The sequence below is a fragment of the Littorina saxatilis genome, linkage group LG14, assembly GCF_037325665.1.
Source record: "Littorina saxatilis isolate snail1 linkage group LG14, US_GU_Lsax_2.0, whole genome shotgun sequence".
Taxonomy (NCBI): domain Eukaryota; kingdom Metazoa; phylum Mollusca; class Gastropoda; order Littorinimorpha; family Littorinidae; genus Littorina; species Littorina saxatilis.
Genome location: NC_090258.1, coordinates 40190583 through 40212962, shown reverse-complemented (window position 1 = coordinate 40212962; position 22380 = coordinate 40190583). Strand labels below are relative to the sequence as shown.

At 40.4% G+C, this 22380-nt stretch overlaps 1 protein-coding gene across 2 annotated transcripts in view; it reads left to right on the top strand.

The window, feature by feature from the left end:
- The window catches only part of LOC138946698 (golgin subfamily A member 6-like protein 10), a 31715-nt gene that overhangs the window by 4117 nt on the left and 5218 nt on the right, over positions 1–22380 (top strand). For both annotated transcript variants that reach the window (XM_070318110.1, XM_070318109.1), the window contains exon 3: positions 3742–3866. In XM_070318110.1, the coding sequence (XP_070174211.1) occupies positions 3742–3866 (125 nt within the window). The remainder of the gene's footprint in view (positions 1–3741; positions 3867–22380) is intronic.

The following is a 22380-nucleotide window of genomic DNA, read 5'->3' as shown; positions in this document are numbered from 1 at the left end:
TAATATTATATCATGTATAATATTACATTTCAGCATATTTGAATTACATGTCATCATACCAAACTGTCATACATTTTTATTCCTACATCATTCTGATTGATCACAACCAAACCTACTATCAGTGGACACATCCAAATGTAAGCGCCTGTTCTTGACAACTTTTAATCGATCTAAAAATAGCAACTTGCTGGGCCCTCTGCCGCCAACAGACACTGTTTGGCCTGTAGGTAAAATGTACAATGTATTTTCTGATTTGTGCACAAAAGCTTTATTTCTTTTTTCTTTTTTTTAACATAACAATGTTTAATGTCACTGTATGTTTAAAAGACCATGGTCATATTTGTAAAAAAAATGTTAAATTAGAAAATAAATAACATTTTGGTTCATGATTTTTCCTACACCTGTGCTAAAAATAAGAAATAAAAATGTCGGGTATATAAGTCACTCAAATACAGCTAAGTATGAATGGCTCGGTTTGAGTTTGTTGCAGTTGACCCTGCACAATGCGACATATCATGTTTTTGTTGAACAATTTTGACGTCACCCCTCCCATAGGGTGACGTATTTCACAACTTCCTGTGTTACACAAACTCTGTGATGACCAATTTTGACGTCACCCCTCCCATAGGGTGACGGATTTCACAACTTTCTACAGATGAACAATGTTGCCTTCACCCCTCCCATAGGGTGACGGATGTCACAACTTCCTGTGTACACAAACTGATGACGTATTTCACAACAAAATGGCGCTGCCCATGGTCAACCTCTAAACTATCCGTATAGAATGGGGGCGTCCTCGCCCCCATAATGACCAGGAGTGTTTCCACACGCGCGACGCGTTAGCGGCGCGACAAGCGGCAAGCGACGCGATTTTTTTGAAAGGGTCCTGGAGCGATTTTTTCGCGTTGTCGCGCGGCAACGCGGGAGTTTACAGATTTTACCGCATGTTTAAAACGCAAGTACGGAAACACGTCACGCGTTTGCGCGCGTTTTCTTTTGTCGGTGCCGCTGTCGCGGGTACGGAAACAGAACTTACCGCGAGTACGACACTACCGGGAGTACGACACTACCGCGAGTATAACACTACCGCGTGTCACACTACCGCGAGTATAACATTACCGCGTGTCATTTTATGACTTCCATGGCTGAAGGCAAAGGTTGAAATGTTTCCTTGAAATATAAAACAAAAAGGCCTGGTCTGTTCTCTGAACACTAATTCAATGTTTGTCATGCTAACCAAGAACTCAAAACGATCAGAACACACTATCAGAATACATATAGAATGGGTTGCTTCCAATCAAAGCCGTTAGAACACAAACTCACAAGAAGTAAGTTTGCATGCGTTCTCTCTACGGTTATGGTACTCGCGGTTGTGGTACGCGCGGTAGTGTGACACGCGGCAGTGTTATACTCGCGGTAGTGTCGTACTCGCGGTAGTGTGACACGCGGTAGTGTTACACGCGGTAGTGTCGTACTCGCCGTAGTGTGACACGCGGTAGTGACGCTCGCGGTAGTGTCGCATAACCGGAGTGATCTGGAAAGGTGTCAATCTCTCTCTCTCTCTCTCTCTCTCTCTCTCTCTCTCTCTCTCTCTCTCTCTCTCTCTCACACACACATACACACACATACTGATGTCATCTGACTTACTTGGTATCACAAAAGGTGCTGCCTTGCCGGTTTTTGCTGAAAAATAACTCCGAGACAATTAGATTCAATGAATACAATGATACAAGTAACCGGCAAGTCATAAATCCAAGAAGGTGTGGGGACCGACACAAAATAGGCTGGTTGTGGGGTCCGTCACAGAGAAATTAGGTCGAAAGTGGGGTCCGACACAGAAAGTGGGGACCGACACAATGAATTATGGGAACCGTCACGCCTACGTCACAAAAGTGTGTGGGGACCGAACACAGCCAATTTCACTGACTACTTTTGTTGTTTTTATTATTACGGCTGTTTGGATGGCCCTACAATCTTGAAACTTGGGCTGTCTGCTACAGACATGTTGAACTTTTTGCTGGACCAACGACAGTTCCAAGCAGGCATTTTTTGGTAGGATATTTCTTGCCGATGCTACGAATTATGCAGTTTTGCAGTAAAGTGGAAGGCATTCTACCTAATAACGGCTAAAATATCAAAAACCTTCAATCCAACAGCACCTAGGCATGTAGTGTAAACACTCACAGATCTAACAAGACCATTCTCAGAGAGCAACATTGCGTAATACTACCATAAATGGATGTTTTGTCCGCGAATTTTGGCGTGTGGGAACCGAGTGGGAACCGAACACAAAGGGTCAGGGCACCGGACACAAAGCGTAGGGGAACCGTCACAGTGTCACCGGTGTGTAATAGTTTGTCTGCGAATGGTCATTCCCCTAAACCATTTTTTTTGGCGCTAGTCTTAACTCGTGTTATATGTTCGGAAAAAGACACTCTTTTTTTTCCCTTGAAAACGATCTTATAAACAACCTCCGATCTGCAAAGATCGGCATGCGCTCAGAGGCTATCCGTGGAAATGGGAGGATGCTCATATATATCTCAAGAAAACGCCTGAGTAGATCAGTTCTGGTTTACATGGTGGTTTACATGGGGGTTTACATGCTGGTTTACATGATGGTTTACATGATGGTTTACATGGTGGTTTACATAATGGTTTACATAATGGTTTACATGATGGTTTTTAAATCGATGTCGGAAATTTAAATTTAATCATAATTTTCATATTTTTAATTTTCAGAGCTTGTTTAACATATTTATATGTTTTTGGAATCAGAAAATTATGAAAAATAAGATGAAATGGTTTTTGGATCGTTTTATAAATTTTAATTACAATTTTCAGATTTTTAATGACCAAAGTCATTAATTAATTTTTAAGCCTCCAAGCTGAAATGCAATACCAAAGTCCGGCTTTTGTCGATGATTGCTTAGCCAAAATTTCAATCAATTTCATTGAAAAATGAGGGTGTGACAGTGCCGCCTCAACTTTTACAAAAAGCCGGCTATGACGTCATGAAAGACATTTATCGAAAAAATGAAAAACACGTCTGTGGATATTATTTCCAGGAACTCTCATGTAAAATGTCATAAAGATCGGTCCAGTAGTTTACTCTGAATCGCTCTACACACACACACACACACACACACACACACACACACACACAGACATACACACATACACACACACACACACACACACACACACACATACACCACGACCCTCGTCTCGATTCCCCCTCTATGTTAAAACATTTAGTCAAAACTTGACTAAATGTAAAAACAACAGCCTGGGCAACTGAAGAGGGGTTAAAAAAAAAGCAAAAAAAACAACACCTTCCTTTTGTAAAACACACTGGTGGTTTTTCAAGAAAATAATTAATTAAAAGAATCCAAATTACAATATGTTGAAAACATGCAGAGATTGTACTCTCCAAGGAAAGATCGATGGGACGATCATTTGAAGGTGAGTGGGAAAACCTGTCTTGAGGCCATTTAGGGTTGAAAACTCTACAGCGAATTACTGATATAACGAACTAAAATGTATCTCCGTTGAGATTCGTTGTACCTGGACTCCACTGTACCGCAGCAAGCAGTCAGCGTGTTGATGTTTGGTATGTGTGCAAATGGAAGAATTGTCTTATCCCACGTTAAAGTCGGGTCAGATCTGAGATGGTGAATCGACCTGTTTCCACGGAAAGAAGCGTGCCTTTAAGGCTAATGATGATTGACGAACTGACCACAGGTCTGATGACAACGCCCTGGAAACAGCCGTGGCTCACGTTGCTCAGCAGATGGCAGAGATCACGTCAGAGATTCAGGCACTGAAGAACGTCAACAAACAACAGGATGACGTCATTGCTGATAGAGGTGAGTACTGTTCACTCACTCTGCAGTCGGACATTTTGTTGTTGGTGTGATTTCTTGATTTGAGACGATCAGTACATACTTTTTGTTAACGTCGGGCTAAATCTCTTAGCAAATCGTGAACACAACGACAAATCTCTGTATCCCCCTCTCTCTCTTTCTGTATCTCCCCCCCCTCTCTCTTTCTTTCTTTCTCTGTCTCTCAGAGAAAGGGGGAATGTACGTTCTGGCTCACCGATTCCGACAGACCCTAAATATTAACGCAAAATAGGCTTCTGGACTAAACTTTTACTAAAATGAAACATGCGACAAAATCAGAAAAATACTGCATAAATCCATACAAAAAAAATACAGTAAAGTAAGGTTGTTTTGAACCAATGCCGGGTCTGTCGGAATCAGTAACCCAGAACGTACATTCCCCCTTTCTCTTATACAACATTCTTAAGCTCAATACGCTCTCTCATTTACAAACTTTACTTCATATGTTCTTTCACTGTTAGAATTATATCTGATACATGCAATGTGACTGTCTAAACGAATAGTTAACTCTTTACAAGTGATTCTATTTTTACTTTTTCTTCCCGTCCTATTTGAATCCCCTTTTTTAAAAACTGCTTTTTCAGATCTTCTATATCGAGTGGCTTGTTATATTCAGCTCGTGTTTTTGTTTGAATACTTGCTTTCTTACTTTTGTAGTCATCAAAGTCTGTTTGTATCTGTTTGAATTCTTCGTCAGAAACTTTTGAATCTTCAAGTGCTTTACTGATAGACAGTTTTAGGCTAGACAATTTTGATGATGCAAGAGTGGAAATGGATTCGTGTTTTTCAAGCTTTTTCACAATTTTTTTCATTATAGCTGATGCTATAAATGATAAACCACCAACTGCTGCTGCGACACCACCTAGGATTAGAGAAACTGGAGTCCCTACTCCGGTAGCTAACAGAATTGTTCCCGTTACACCTGCAGCTGATGCAAGGATAGTAGAACCAGTGCTGGCATTAGAAAGGCTGTTGTAAGTTGTTGAGTACTTACGTCTAGCGCGAGAATATTTTTCTAATTCATCTTCTAGTTGTTTTTGTATATTACTAATGTGTGCCAGTCTGAATTGTTGACTTTCTGCTGCACTTTCATCAATATTAGGATAAAGCTTCACACTGCTAGTCATCTTTTTAATGCAAAATATAAAATATTTATCTTAATTCTCACTGGCCAGTGTTTCTGCTAAGCTTTGAAGCTGTTCATTGCTTAACACCTTATCTGTATAGTAGAAAGCAATCAAATCAAGATAAGTAAGATTAATACTTCTTATTTCTGTTAAATTATTTATATCTGCGTTAACAACAACATTTTGGTTTGACGTCTGTTTTTTTATTGTGTTAGAATCCTTTTGAACAGCAATAAATACTCTGACTTCTTCAACATTTAATGGTCTCCAGTTGAGATTTATTCCTCTCATTAAAACAGTGTTTGTGGTTTCTTCCCTTTTCCTGACAACTATATCAAATATCATAGTTGCATTCTGCCCTATTGGAAGCTTGGGTATAAAATCGACAATGGTGTCAGCGTCCTTTTCAACACTTTGTTTTCTGTGAATGAGATAGTTGTTCTTATGGAAAGGTTTAACTGCAACTTCTCCCCTGCTGTTAAACGCAGGAACAAGGCTAACAATTAGTGGTTTAGCATTGATTGACTTACGGAATGTGTCGTCTTTTCCAACAAGAGTGTATGGACTCACAAATTCAAACTTCATTTCCCAGTCAATCTTTTTCATAACAGGACTAAGTACCCATTTTTTATTCTGATGTTTCCACATGTAGTATATGTCATCGACAATTGGATCAGGTACATTAACATCACGGATTTGACCTAGTTTGAGAAATCTTGGTTTCTTTTCATCGTCGATTTCCTTTCTCTTGTAATGACCAGTGTCTGTAAACTCGAATGCATACACTGCACCAACTTCAGCATTGCTCTCAAAGTCGATAGCGTCTGCTAAATCTTTCAACTCTATAGTTGAACATGCAACAGGATAAGCTATTGTAGGTCCACTCGACATTTTAATACTCAATATTTTATGGAACTATTTCCAATGTAATGTTAAACAAACAATCAACTGGTTGTCCACTTTGATTTTTCAGATCAATGTGTAGGAATTCATGACACCCTTCCTCCAAGTCCTTGAACTGAAGTGTCTTAAATGTTGGCACGTGCATTTTACAAAAAGAGGCATCACTCGGTGGAAGAATCCTAAGCAGATCAGAACGCTGATCATTAAACAGATTATAGGATGTGTTAAGCTCTCTCATGTGAACAAACAGTACACTGTTAACATCCATGTCAATGGGACGTGTTCCCTTGTATAAATTTGTAATTCCAAGCATATCAAGGAGTTTGGTTGGAAACTCAACGTTTACTTCTCTAGTTTTGGGCATAGTAAGAGTAGCAATGAGACTTGCATGATTTAAACTCGCTGTAATACCTACTGGAGCAAACAATTCTTTCTCTAAAGTGCAGAAGTCATAGTAACCATCTTCTACAGAATGTGTTTTACCATTAATTCTAACCCAGTTGTTAGCCTTTTTTTTACTGATATTATACCAAGTAACCTTGTACATAATTTCATGCAGTGCAACTTTCATTCCTCCATTTTGATTGTTGATAGGGTTTGCAAGTTTAACTGGCACACTAGTCTTCACATTTGTTAGTGTGATAAACATTTTTTATTCAACAACAAAAATGATTCAGTATAAATTCAACAAAGACGTTAAATACAAAACTGGACCATATTACAATCCAAAGACTATTTCTTTCCATGAGTTGGACTTTGCTGTAACAGAAACAGAATCCATTCGCGTTAAAGTGCCTGACCCATTCCATTCTTACCTAAATCCCCCAATCAAAAATGATAGTGTTCCAAAGATGTGGAACTCTCACCCAATTCAGTTCTATCAGAATCAGTTAAACTTTGCAATATTCTGTGCAACCACAGGATGTGGAGTGTCCTATGCAGACCACATGAATAATTCAAACTTACTGACAAAGTGTGTGTACACATTTCACGTTTACTATCAGTGCAGGAGAATCTTGTCTGAACTTCAGGCACCAATGCCGCATGAAAAGAGCTGGAACCCATTCAACAATAGGATAAACATGAAAGTGTATGAGCGTCTCTGCAATGAATTCAATATAGATTTTAAGACCGACTTTAGGCAAAAGCAAGACAAAAACCATGGCATGGGAACACTATATTTATGGGGTGTCCACAGGAGGTATAATTTTGATTACTGGCCAGGTCATACATCTTTTTCTTCAAATGTGCAGGTACAGTTAGGATCAATAGAACAACAGCACCACAATGCATGGACTACTTTTATATTAGACACCGGCAAAGGTTTCACTGGATCAGGTGTTGAAAGGATCAATGAATCTATCCGAACATATGCGTGGTGCTTGCTAGGCTCGCAGGCACAGACACGATCAAACATAATGAGAACAAGCACAGGGTTTGATGCACAGAAACAGTTGTTATCAAATTTAGAAGATGTCATAAACTCTGCAGTTGATCTGCCTTCCAGCATCAAAAGGTATCAAGACTCTCTCCGTTATGCAAGATCAAAAGTTGACTTTGCTGTTGGTAACGGCCTTTACATGTTACCTTCTGATCTCCAGCTGCAGATTGGAACAATAACAAATTATAACAATGAAATCATTATTGCTAGTGACACCCAGCCGCTTGGAAAGGGTGAAGAACTGAATTCAGAAATCAGAACGATGCTACAGCCATATCACAATGAACAGAAACAAAGCGTGACAAGTGAAGATCACGCTGCAGGTGAAGATCATTCTGTCACTAGGGATGATCAAGCTGTTAGTATTAGTGATGATCATGAATCGCAGAAGACTGCTCTAGTAATTGGTGGAGTGGGTGTAGGCTTACTTTTGCTTTATTCTCGTTAGCAGAACACCTGCAATTAAAACTATTAGAGTCCAGAGATGTTCAGCCATGAAACCAACAACTTTACCTGCAAAAGATAACAGCCAGCTAACAATTGAACCAATGATTCCTGGAAGTGCATCCAAAGCTTTTGCTGCTAGTTTCTTTAATAGTTCTGCAATGTGTTTGAGTTGTTTCTTTACCCATCCCGGATCAGATGGAGATGAAGGTGAAGGTGGAGGTGGAGGTGTGACAGTGCCACCTGTGAGTGTTAACACTAATGTGCTTATTGCAAATCCTAACGCAGTTAGTATACTAGCTATTGTGATTCCCTGCTCTCTGAAAAGCGTTCTAATTCTTTCAGCAAGAGTTGTGTCTTCGTAAAGGATTCTTTGAATTGTATTTTTTATTCTGCTGACCTGTGTTCTCAGTTGTTCTCTATTGTTACTTAGAACTTCTAACCTTATGGCTTTCTCCTCCTGCAAATCTTTTAAACGCTTAGAAATTCTGTTTTTTACTTCTTGTTCTAGGTTCAAATCATCAGCATCAGCAAGTTTTTGTTTCTCTTTGTTTATATCTTCATCCAGCTGACCTAGTTTTGACAGATTATTTGCTATTTCACCTCTGATGGTTTGTAGTGATTGATTAAGGGCTTCTATTTCTCTCATAGGTAATAGTTCATGTGGAGTCTTCAGTGAAGTTTCCTCAGAAAAAGAAGTCTCTATCTCTTGTATAAGTTGATCAGCCTCATCTGCAAGTTTATTAAGATCTTGCAATGGAACAGATTCTATTTGAGTAGCAGTTGGTAGTCCTAGTTCTGCTTGTTGAAGTAAGGAAACAACATGGGAAGATGATGACCGTGTGCTAGGCACAATATCTAATTGCCTAAGTCGATTAGCAGTAAGTTTTTGTTTTAGTGAAACTTTTGATAGAAACTTAGCAGGATTAGATTTATATGTAAGTTGGACTTTTTCTCCTTTATCGCTAGTTGTATATAAATGATTTGCTTCCATTTTGAACTGGTTTGGATCTAAAACATCAGGTTCTTCTCCTAAACTTTTGTAGAAATCTCTAACTTTACCTTCCAGAAGTTCATGTCGTGCCACCTCATAATGCAGTGAATGATGGTAGGGAACCAAAGGGATTGCTTCGCTCATGTCGTCCGCTGGCTCAAATAAATCTTCAAATCCACCTTCTGCCATTTGTAACTTATTTTTTATTTTGAAAATAAAAAAAGATGGCACAATCGTTCGGTTCTGTTCTTGATCCTTACAGAAGGCTGAAAGAACCTCTCGGGGTAAAAGGAATAAGGCAAACAGTTATAGTTACAAATAATCCTTCTACTATTGATCAGAATGAAATACTTACTGTTAGGTTTCCTAATCTAGGTAAGAACGATGTTATTGTACCAGGCACTGTAAGACTATCATTCAAATTAGAATTAGAATCTGGCTCAGATGCAAATAGGACTTTGGCTTATAATGTAGGAAGAGCAATTGTGAGGAAGATTACTGTCAAACTGGAAGGGCGGGAAGTGATGTCATTGAATAATGCAGATGTATTTTTAGTTTATGCAGATAATTGGTTGACTGACAATGAAAAGAAAAACAGAGTGTTTCAAGGGATTCAGTCAGACAATGGGATAAAAGTTAGAATAGGAGCCGGAGATAAAGCTGACAACAAAAAAGATAACGCTGTCAATGTTGCTTTTGGAAACAAATTTTGTATTCCACTTGACTTTGAACTCATAAATTCACATCCTCCCTTCTATCAAGGAGCATTGCGTGACAGGCTGTCATACGACCTGACTTTCAATAGTTATGATCGTGTTATGCTTTCACAAGACCCGGAAGCAAAGTATAAGGTGTCTGGAATTTCTTTAGAGTTTGATGTTGTAAACCATCCTGAACTGGCTAGACTTATAGAAAATCAGTACAGTTCTAAGCTGCCTATCTATTATGAAAGAGTGTTGAATCACAGTACACTTTCAAAAAGCCAGGCTGATCCAATCTGGAACATTAACTTGAATACACCAGCTAGGTCAATGAAGGGAATACTTATGTTGTTTGAGGAACCAAAAGATTCATATGAAAGGCAAATAGAAAAGTTTTACAATCCACTAATCAATAGAGTATATTGCACAATTGAAGGGCAGCCAAACCAAATATTTGCATCTGGCATGCTGCCATACCAACACTATGATGAAGCAAGAAAGTACTTTACTGGAGGAAGATTGAAAGACCCAACATCTGATCTTGTGGCTAAAGATCTACATTTACACGGTGTTGGCGTAGAAGATTTCTTGACAAATAAATATGCGTTATGGCTGGATCTCAGAACAACTGACGACAACAAACTGCATGGAAGTGGAAGGCGAATTGAAAACGGATCAGAAGGAATCACAATACAAATTGAAAAGGAAGTAGGGAGTAGTAGTAAATCAGTTAAGATCTACGTGTTTGTTGTGTCAGATGCGCAGTTAAACATATCTGAAAGCAGATTACAGGATATTGTTTATTGAACGTGTTAAAATGAAGTATCTAGATTTTCTTCCAAAAGATCCACACTGTTCTTTGATTTGTGGGGCAACAGGTTGCGGCAAAACAAGATATGTTTTGGATTTATTACAGACTGTTTACATAAATCACTTTGAACACATAGTCATATTCTGTCCAACCATAAAGCATAACAGAACATACAAGGAGAGAAAATTCATATGGTCTGATCAAAATATATTTATTGTAAATCCTTCTGATCGTCTAAATGTTTGCTTGGAGCATTATTTCGATCTTTTTCAGAACACGCCAACACTGTTTATTATTGATGACTGTGCAGCAGAACGTGACATTGTTAGAAAGAAAAGTGCACTAGCAAAGCTTGCATTCAGTGGACGACATGCATTAATATCAGTTTGGATATTAACACAAAAATACAATGCAGTTCTGAAAGACTTTAGAGAGCAACTCAAAACAATAACATTGTTCTATTCAAAGGACCGTGACAGTTTTGAAGAGTGTCTTCGAGAAAATGATGTCATTGAAAACAAACAGGAGAGAGAAAGAATAAAGAATAATCTGAAATCTTCTAAGCACTCGAAACTGGTTTTAAAAACTGATCAACCAGTTCAGTATGTATGTTTGTAGAAATCCTTGCTAAGTTCTTGTCAAGTTCTTACTCAAGTTCTTGACAAGTTCTTACTCAAGTTCTTGTCAAGTTCTTACTCAAGTTCTTACCCAAGTTCTTACTCAAGTTCTTACTCAAGTTCTTACTCAAGTTCTTGTTAAGTTCCTACCTAAGTTCTTGTTAAGTTCCTACCTAAGTTCTTACTCAAGTTTAATTACTAGATTTTTATTTTATTCTGCATCAAAATAAAATGAACTGTGATGAATTGCTGATGCAGACTGCTACAGATATTGAAATCTGTGACAGTAGGACTATACCTGATAAAAAAGAAAGATTGTATTCACTTGCTGTTTGTGGAAAAACAAAACACTACCTTGGGCAGCAGTTAACTGTGGAAGAAGTACAACATCTTTCCTCAGAAGATATAGAAAAGTATCATGGACGGTATGAATCAGTGCTTGGTTCTAAGATGGTTAGAAGTATTGGACAGACTGTTATAGGTTTGTACACAAAGATTTTTGGACATTTTACACCTCTCGACTCGGAGGAAGACTTAACACATGATCTAACTCATGACCCTGTTGTTTCCAAGTCCCTCGAATCTCTTGCCTGTGGCCTGTATTATCGATTTGGTGCTTTATTAGTACCATTTGTTGCTGGATTAATTACTTTCAAACACATTAATTTTCAGAATAAAAAAGATGACAGATCAGTTGAAGCAGACAGTGGAGCAGACGAAAATACCAGAAGTGAACACAGTGACAAAGAAACCTGGTAGAGTAGAAGCAGGAAAAAAACTAGCCGAATGGAACAGACAAAAAAAGTTAAATCAAAAGGCAAAGCAGAACATTATGTCTGAAGTTGAGCAGACACCAAACATTCCTGAAGTGACTAAGGTCACACAAACTGATCAAGAATTAAAATCTTCATTTCTATCATACAGAAAAGTAGCTGTAGCAGCTGTTGTTGGAGGAGGTGGATACTTGCTTTACAAACTTTGGCAAGGCAAATATAAAGTGTCAGAAAGACCAAAACCAGAAACACCAAAATCAGAAACACCAAAACCAACAAACAAAGCAGTACAAACAATAACAAAGCCCACAGTAGTACCTGCAGTGGATTCATTTCATATGGAATAATTTTAATATTTTAATTTTGATAACATAAAAATGAGTTCTGAAAAGACAATAGTTAATCTAGTTTATCACGCTGCAGTGATTGGAGGCTTGAGTGTAGGTTACACAATGCTGGGTAAAAGTCTCCTCAGAATGAAACCAGCCGACTTGGGAAAGTTAGACTTCGAAGACGGTGCTAAACTAATTGGTGTTGTGACAGCTTCCTTTGCAACAAAAGACTTCCTGGTGAAGCAAGGAATTATTCCAGAAAATATAAACATGTAAGACAATAAAATGGCTAGCTTGGTTATGATGGTGGGAGGTGCGATTGTAAATGCGCTTGCATTTTCTGGCAGCAACTATTTGTTTTCTAAACTGCAAAATGGTGAAGAGAGGGAAAGGCACAACAAAGCCATGGAACAACTGGCGAAAGCACAGGATGAATACGAGAAGAAACGAATTGCGCAGTTAGACTTTATGAATGATAAACTCAGGCAGCAAGGACATGCAAACAAAACCTTTGACAATGTTGATGCAGCCATTCAAGAATACTATCTTGTAACTGGAAAGAAAATGAAGACAAGTGCTCCTCCAAAACTGGGTGACTTTTATCAGCCTTCAGAAGAGCAGAAGGTGGGCGAGATTGTTTTCATTGTTATTGGTATGGCTGTTGTTTACTTTATTGCGCGTGCTGTCAAATCTTAATATTCTGTCATTTAAAAAACCATGAGTGATGCTTTGTTATCTAAAATATATTATTCCCCAAAAGGATACTGGAAAGGAAGAACTGCTATTGACAAGCTCAGTGACGCAGCAGGTGTTTCTCAAGATATAGCAAAGAAATGGTTGTCAAAGCAGGCAGTTTGGCAGATCTATTTACCTGCACCAAGAAAAATTACACGACCACACTTTGTTAACATTAAACCGAATGACACTCATCAAATAGACCTGCTGTATTTACCGCATGACACAGTCAGAAGAAAGAAATATAAGTATGCACTGACTGTAGTTGATGTTGCAACAAGATACAAAGATGCTGAACCGTTGACAGAGAAAAGTGCTATAGCTACAGCTGTTGCCCTGCAAGAAATTTACAGACGTGGACCACTAAAGTATCCCAGAATGATTCAGTGCGATGATGGTAAGGAGTTTAAAGGAGCTGTCAACCAGCTTCTGTTAAAACATCATGTTACAGTGAAGAGAGGTATTCCAGGAAACCACAGGTCACAGGCTATTGTTGAGAGCTTTAACAAACAGTTGGCAGAAAAACTGTTTTCATATCAGTACCATCAGGAATTTTTGGACACAGAAAGTAAATTGCGTAACACTGAATGGGTCAAAAGATTACCATCAGTACTTAGAGCAATGAATCTGGAGGTATTTAAAGCTACAGGGTTAAGACCAGTTGATGCAATCAAACAGAAAACAATACCTGTTGCTCCAAAGTCAACAACACCAGTGGCATTACTACCTTTCAATCAGAAAGTCAGATATTTATATGCACCCGGTGAAGCTGAGGGTGACAGCAGGAAGCGTGCAACGGATCCAATCTGGAGTATTGACATTCATGAAATCAAGAGAGTAGTAGAGACAAATCCACCTATATATTACTTGAGAGAACCAGCACCGCAAAGAGCCTTTGTAAAAGAGGAATTACAATTAGTTCCACGTGGTACAAATGTTAAATGATTTTTTATTTCAGATTTTATAGTGTTAACAAAAATGGAAGCTCTGAGAAAGAATTCTAAGCAACTTCATTTTTTTGATTTATATTTTTATTTTGAGTTATAAAATCAAACTCACAGCGATGGAAGACTCTGTATTAGAATCTTTATCGACAGTATTTGACACCGTTGAATTACAAGTAACGGATCCTCAAAATGTGCAGTCCAGTGTGCAAGACGCCATTGAACAAATTCCAAACAATTTGTTGATTGAACCTCCAGTAAAAGTGCAGATAGTCAGTTTGATAAAATACAAAACAGTCAGTGATGAGGTGCTAGAAGTTCATGTTTCAACCAGACAACTAGCACTTAATTCTATGGCAGAATTGAATGGAAACTGGGCAGATGAAATGATGAAACGGTTTGAGCAAGCTGCAGAGGATGCAAAGATGAAAGGATCCGGATGGTCAGAAGGTGAAATTATAAAAATAGAATTGAAGCTAAGTAAATTTGCCCCCATCAGAGGTAGAAGTTACATACCTTTACCTCCTGCTCTTGTCAAAAAACGTGCTGTGCTGAACATAAAGAATGATGATGACAAATGTTTTATGTGGTGTGTTCTGGCAAGACTGTACAGTGTAAAGAAAAATGCAGAAAGAGTGTCTAACTATCATGCATACAGAAATAAACTAAACTTTACTGGTATTGAATTTCCTGTCAGCATTACAAGCATTGACAAATTTGAACAGCAAAACAAACCCATCACCGTAAATGTTTACACGTGGGATGAGGAAGATGAACTGAAACCAGTCAGAATATCAAAGAACTCACCAACGATTGGTGATTGTGATACTAACCATGTTGACATGTTACTAATGACTGATGGTGTAAAATATCATTACACTTTGATTCGTACAATGAGTAGACTGATGGCGAGCACAAGCAATCACAATAGTAAACAAGACTTTTGTAGGCGATGTCTCTTGCGTATTCCATCAATTCATGCAGCACTTATACACAAGCAACATTGTAAGAGCGTTGATGATGCGGTCGTGAAGTTAACAACACCACCGCCAGACAGCAAAGTGTATTTTAAGAATGTATGCAAACTACAGAAAAGTCCTTATGTTGTTTATGCTGACTTTGAATCTATCATTGTGCCATATGAAGGACCTTTACCAAAAGACCTACCTAAAACAGTAACTCTAAGTAATCATCAAGTCTGTTCATATGCATTTATTGTTGTTAGTTCAGATGGTAAACATTCTAAACCGCAATTGTACAGAGGACCTAATGCAGCAAAGATCTTCTTACAGCAAATGAACCAAGTGCGAAATGACTGCTCCAAACAACTGAATCTTTCAGACATTGTTATGAAACCTGAAGACCAAGAACAGTTTAACTCTACCACACAGTGTTGGATATGCGAACAAAGTCTAACACCAAACACAGACAATCCAATAGTAAGAGATCATGATCATGTAAGTGGGCAGTTCCGAGGAGCAGCACACAGCAAATGTAATCTACAATTAAAGTTTGATCCTAAGACTTGGAAGCTTCCAATCTTCTTCCATAACTTGCGCGGTTATGATTCACATCTGATCATGCAGGCAGTAACTGATGAATACAAAGCAAGATGCATTGCGCAGTCTTCAGAAAAGTACATGGCCTTTACTCTGAATAGTTTATACTTCTACGATTCTGCTCAACATCTGATGGGAACACTTGAGTCTTTATCTTCATCACTAACTGCTTTCCCAATCACATGTAAGTACTTTGACAGTGACTTAGTCAGAAAGGGAGTCTATCCATATGAATACATGGATTCGTGGGAGAGGTTTGATGAAGATGAGTTACCACCAAAGGATGCTTACTTCTCACGGCTGAAGGGTAAAGGTATAAGTGACGAAGACTATGAACACGCTAAGACTGCATGGAATAAATTAGGATGTAATACAATGGGTGATTATCATGATCAATATTTGTTGGCTGATGTTTGTTTACTTGCAGATATATTTGAGAATTACAGAAGAACATGTATGAAGCACTACAATCTAGATCCTTCACATTACATATCTGCACCAGGCATGAGCTGGGATGCATTTCTTAGATTTACAGGAGTAAAGATTGACTTGCTATCAGATCTACCTACACTTCAGATGATTGAAAATGGACTACGTGGAGGAATCAGTATGGCTTCACACAATTACTGCAAAGCCAACAACAAATACTTGGACGACTTTGATCCTATGAAACCTTCTAATTACATCATGTATCTAGATGCAAACAATTTGTATGGTTGGGCAATGTGTCAGACGCTTCCACTTCGGAACTTTAAGATCTATTCAGGACCATTTTCACAATGTGTTGTGCTGACAATATTAAAAGCAGGCCCAGACAGTCGAAAGGGATGGATACTAGAAGTTGACTTAGACTATCCACTATCACTTCATGATCTACATAATGATTATCCTTTGGCGGCTGAGAGGTTAAAAGTAAACCCAAGAGAACCTCCAAAGCTGGTGCCCAATCTGTTTCACAAAAAGAAGTATGTGTGTCACTACAGACTGTTACAGTTTTACATTAGACATGGATTAATTTTGAAGGCTGTTCATCGTATAATTTTATTTGATCAAGAACAGTTTATGAAACCTTACATCATGAAAAACACAGAACTGAGAACCAAAGCCGCTGATGCATCAGAGAAAGACTTTTTTAAACTGATGAACAACAGTTGCTTTGGTAAGACAATGGAAAACCCACACAAGAGAAAGGATGTTAGACTTGTTACAAGAGAAAATGAGGCCATCAAGCTGACATCCAAACCACAGTATCAAGACTTTAAATACTTTCATGAACAGCTGTATGGTATCTTAATGAAAAAACTTGTAGTCAAGCTTGACAAACCAGTATTCATAGGCTTTACTGTGCTAGAGTTGTCAAAACTGTTGATGCTTGAGTTTTTGTATGATTATTTGAAACCAAGATATCCCAAATCGAGAGTACTTTACACAGACACAGATTCATTCTTACTTGACATTCCAGCGGATGACATTTACAAAGATCTAGAAGCTGAAAGTCCTGCAGTAAAAGGAAAAGATTCTTTTTATGACACTTGCGACTACCCTAAAGAATCACCATTGCACTCAAATGTTAACAAGAAGGTTATTGGAAAGATGAAAGATGAAATGAATGGGAAGATAATTAAGGAGTATGTTGGATTGCGTGCAAAGATGTACAGTGTTGCAAGTGAGAAAGGGGTGGTTAAAAAAGCAAAGGGTGTAAGCAAACAGGTTGTAAAGTCGAGCATATCGCATGATAACTACAAGGAAGCACTGTTTCAGAAGCGAGTGTTTCACCATGACAACCCTAAGATCAGTTCCGCGCTTCATCAGATCAACACAACTATTGTAAACAAGAAATCTTTAGATGCTAATGACACAAAGCGCGTTTATTCATCACCAGAATATTCTTATGCAATTGGACACTGGAGAACAAACGCGGCTTCAAATAGTCTGAGTGTGTAATAAGAATTTTTGTCAATCGGGAAAACCCGCTATGACAGCTTTGTTTTGACTGCAGCGGGGAAGAGAACGTTGCTTGTGAAAGGGGAGTGTTTGTGAAAGGGGAGAAGGCTTTGTTGAGTTTCAAAGCAGCCACCAAGTACACTTATCAAAAGCTTGAATCAAATAAACAAGTCAATTGAATAAGTTAACACTCGGCGGCCGCCCGAAGGCAGCCTTTGAAGCGAAGCGAAGCGAAGCGAAGCGAAGCGAAGCAGGGTGTTGACCTATTTTGGCGCAACTGGCAGTTGCGTGACCTGATTGCAGTGTTAGCTCTAACTCTTTTTTCCTACTCTTGTGATTGCTGTTGATGTATATTTGGAACCATTGACGTCACTTTCTCAGCCCAATCGCGAAGCAGGGTGTTGACCTATTTTGGCGCAACTGCCAGTTGCGTGACCTGATTGCAGTGTTAGCTCTAACTCTTTTTTCCTACTCTTGTGATTGCTGTTGATGTATATTTGGAACCATTGACGTCACTTTCTCAGCCCAATAAAGCCTGATATCCTCATTCTTTTCAAACATGGTTTTGAGTTCTTTTCTCATGTTGAAGACTTCATAAAAAGACATCCCAACTGTGCTGAATTTGGCTCTGTATGGAAATAGTAAACGGGCAATCTCCCTCAATCTCCGTGCATACGTAGAAGAAATTTTAACGTTTCTTTCCAACCAGCCATCCCAGGTCTCATTATGAATGCCTTGTTCTGCTTCATAAAACTTAAATGCGATTTCTAGAACCATTCCATATTGCAAATTGAAGCCCATTGAAGTTGCCTCCTGTCTTTGTATGTGTCTATATCCCTCAACTAACTTTTCAATGGCACTTGCTGATGATGTGATATCTTCCGGATTAAAAAAGAACACTTCCTTCCTAACTTTCATGCTTACATCAACAATTTTTGACTTTAAATATTCGTGGAGTTCATTGAACGTCATTGTTGTTTTGGTTTTCTTTGGTTTTCCTCCATACAAATCTGAAAGTTTCCGTTTTGGGCGTGAAGGAAATTTAGGTAGTTTTCCACTCGGAGATGGCCCTTCATTTTTCATTTGCGATAATACTTCAACAAAATTGTTGAGGTAACTGAGGTGCTCTTCAATAGTTAAAAACTGCTCAGAATTCCATTCACTCAATGATTCCGGTATATCCATAGTTGGTGAATGTAAAATTAAAGTTGATGACTGTGTTGAAAAATCTAATAGATTTTGATGAGCAACTTGTGATTCAAGAATTTCTCTCTCTAATTCTTCAGAAATGCTATCTTGAGACATAAATATTTAGCAAATATAGTGACAGTAAAAACACTTCTCTCACAGAAAACACAACTGCACGGCAGGCGAGTCCGGAATGAAATGGCAAAATCACCAGGCTATGTTACAATCAATACCAAGTGGTGGGCGGACGTGACGTAACTGTTGCTATCACATGATTTAATCTTGTCTTGCCATTGGAGGAATATAGAAGACAGGCTTTCTGTTTGTTTTTACCAGATCAATACGGTAGTTATGGCTTGCCGACCGACGGGCAGATTGGATCAATACGCACGCTGGCTGCAACTAGTTAATATTTCAATGGAAACTAAATTTAGCGTTGCACAGAGAGAAAGGGAGAATGTACGTTCTGGGTTACTGATTCCGACAGACCCGGCATTGGTTCAAAACAACCTTACTTTACTGTATTTTTTTTTGTATGGATTTATGCAGTATTTTTCTGATTTTGTCGCATGTTTCATTTTAGTAAAAGTTTAGTCCAGAAGCCTATTTTGGGTTAATATTTAGGGTCTGTCGGAATCGGTGAGCCAGAACGTACATTCTCCCTTTCTCTCTCTCTCTGTGCAGAGTCTGTGCAGCTTTCCTCAGGTCTAGACAGTCTGCCCAGTGTGTGTGTCAGCATGACGCAACTGACTTGTGGTGTGCTCTGTGGTAGTTCTTACTTCCTCTGAGGAGGGGATTTTTCGTGCTCAGTGTCGTCATGCTCCAGTGATCATCTCCCCAGCTGTGGCGTGGTTACCCATCGGTGTGTTATGATCTAGTGAGTGTATACACTGTGTGTTGGCTCATAACCAACCCTTAAACAGGACCATGTAAAGTTAGTCTGCCCCCCCCCCCCCCTCTAACACAATGGCCAAAAGTGATGTGCAAAACCATTCCAAAAGTACTCTCTGAAAAACGCAGAAGTGCCATTACTGTCAAATGTCAGTAAGTATGGCACTTAAACTCAACAGCACCACGGGGGACTGGGTCCCCGTTGTAGATACCAAGAAAGATCCCAAACAGCTGACTTTTGAAATTCCCCAAAAATTGATGCCACTTGCGAGACAGGTACTCTACCTCCGCTATATGCGGGATGTAAACAGTGACGACAATTTCTGTGTGCATTGGGTTGACGAAGCAGATAGTCCATTGCGTAAAATAGATGTGCAGGACAATGACAATCTCAACAAAATACCAAACAATTTGCCTTCCCCAGACCTGTACCGCACCAAAATACAAGTAAAGTGCAATAAAAAGAAACTTGTCACAATCACCATTCACTACACGACCGGCACAATTCTGGTACAGGGTACAAAGTGTATCAATTGGCAGGACACCGAGTTCAGGAGCCTGGTGGATTGTATCAACTCCATCTTCCAGCATCCTGAACTTGCCACGTCTCTACGGGCTCACATCTCCCTCCTGTCATTGCCACCCGTTGAGCGAACAAGCAGCGGGGGGCTAGTGTTGCGTGACACCGAGGCCACACCCAACACTCAAAGTCATCAGGCCGAGAACGAGGAACAGCCAACCAGGACGTCCCGGCGACTGAGGGTCAGAGCACATAGCCTCGATTCATCATCTCGTTCTACGGCTGTGCTTGACTCCGCCCCCTCCGAATCGTCTTCTCCTTCATGTCCTGCAACCCCTACCTCGTCCCTCCCCACCCCTATCAACTCACAATCGGCACAATCAAAAGAAATTCCTGAGATGTCCGGTGAACTCGCCTCTGATTCTGCATATCGACCCCCACCCCCTTCTCCCCACCACACTGCCACTGCCGATGACAACCAGTCTTCTTACTGTGGCGAGTGCCCTGCGTCTGTGGTCACAAACTCTGCAAATTGTCCCTCTGCCGCTGACAACCAGTCTGACGTGTGCCCAGGGAACACTGATAGTGATGTCACAGCCGCTGACAACCAGTCTGACGTGTGCCCAGGGAACACTGATAGTGATGTCACAGCCGCTGACAACCAGTCTGACGTGTGCCCAGGGAACACTGATAGTGATGTCACAGCCGCTGACAACCAGTCTGACGTGTGCCCCGGGAACACTGATAGTGATGTCACAGCCGCTGACAACCAGTCTGACGTGTGCCCAGGGAACACTGATAGTGATGTCACAGCCGCTGACAACCAGTCTGACGTGTGCCCTGTGAACACTGTTAGTGATACCACAGCCGCTGAGGCGTCTGCCTTCTCTCGGTCTCCAGTCTCTGCGGGCGTCACTAATTCCCCCATAGCACGCACTGCATCACATACCCCATCAGCACACCCAGAACTCGGCTACGAAGAATTCATATCCCTTCTGGAGACAGCAAAAATACAAGTTAAGTCTGAACTAAAACACCACATGAAAATAAAGCATGAAGAAATGCAGGACACGATAAATGCCATGAAAAAAGAAATGGCGGAACTACAAAAGCAGAATCATACACTAAAATCACAAATCGGCGACCAAAAAAAACTGTTCCAAAAGAACCACAAAAGCAAGCTTGACACCGGATCCCAGACTGATGCAGACACAGATGACTCTACCTCACCAATGTCAACGGATATTGAGCTCTCAAACAGGTTCTCTGTGTTAGATCCGTCTGTCTCTGGATCGGTCAGTCAGGCACCTGTCGGTAAAAAGCATGAGCCAATTAAAACGTCTGCTTGTATCAGTGACATTGTCAGTGTTTCCGCACCCACAAACACTTCCTATGCTTCGGCAGTCAGTAAACCAGCAAGTACGAGTGAAGCCTCGAAGGACGTCGGCCGAAAAGAGGCTCAACCAGCATCCTCTATGACAAACAGACCCCAAAACAAAGAACGTTTTGCCCTGACCCCGAGAGGACAACTAGCGGAGTACCGAGTGTCGCCTTCAACAACACACGTCCTGCTGGGCGATTCGGTACTCTGCCCAGTGAAGCCTGACTTAATGTTTCGGGGAAAGGAAACACAGAACCTGAGTGTCTCAGGCCTTGACACAGATGACTTGTCTCACTGGCTGAGGAATATCCCAGAGTGCAAACAAGTGCAACTAGTTGTCGTGCACATAGGTGTAAATACGTGCCGCAGGACCACCATTACAGAGCAAATGTGGACCGTACTTTTGAAACAAATCAGAAAGGTGTTCCCTGAGGCACGCATCTTCGCCTCTTCCATCATTCCAACCAGCGGAGAACACCTGTTGAAAAAGACAATTCTGTCCTCTAACACCTCTCTGAAAACAGTTTGTGTGAAAGAAAACGTCCTTTTTGTAGACCACGCAGACACCTTCCTCTCAAGCAACGGTGCCCCCCGCAAAGCGCTCTACAGGGACGCCCTCCACCCTAGTCACCAAGGCACCATCCGGCTTGCTTGCAACATAAAATACGCCGGTCAGCCCACTGTAACCACTCGACGGGGGCCGCTATTACCAACCCCACAGCACCCAACGAGTGTTGACTGCGCCCCTAATCAGCCCTCAAGCCGCAGCGCCAGTGATGCAGAACAGTCCCATGAGCAGAAGCAGCGGGAACACTTGCGTAACGGCCCTCCACTCAGCCCGCCGCACTTGTCTCCTTGTCAAGTACCGAGACAACAGCATGGAAACAGTGCGGCAGGCTACATGCAGACGACGGACAGCGGATACCAACAACGCCGTGTCAGCGTCCCACCACCATACAGGCCGACACCACAAACGGTCGGCCAAGGTCATATGCCCTTTGCGACACCCTACGACTGGTACCCGCCAACATACCTTCCTCCCTCCATGTCTCCTCCTCCTCATGTGTTACACCGCCATGAGTACCAAGGAGAGCCCTATCGTGCTTGCAGGCCACTGGCAGCCCCGCTTCAGCAGTTTTTCTCCGGTCCCAGCAATTTTAATAGCTACGGAAC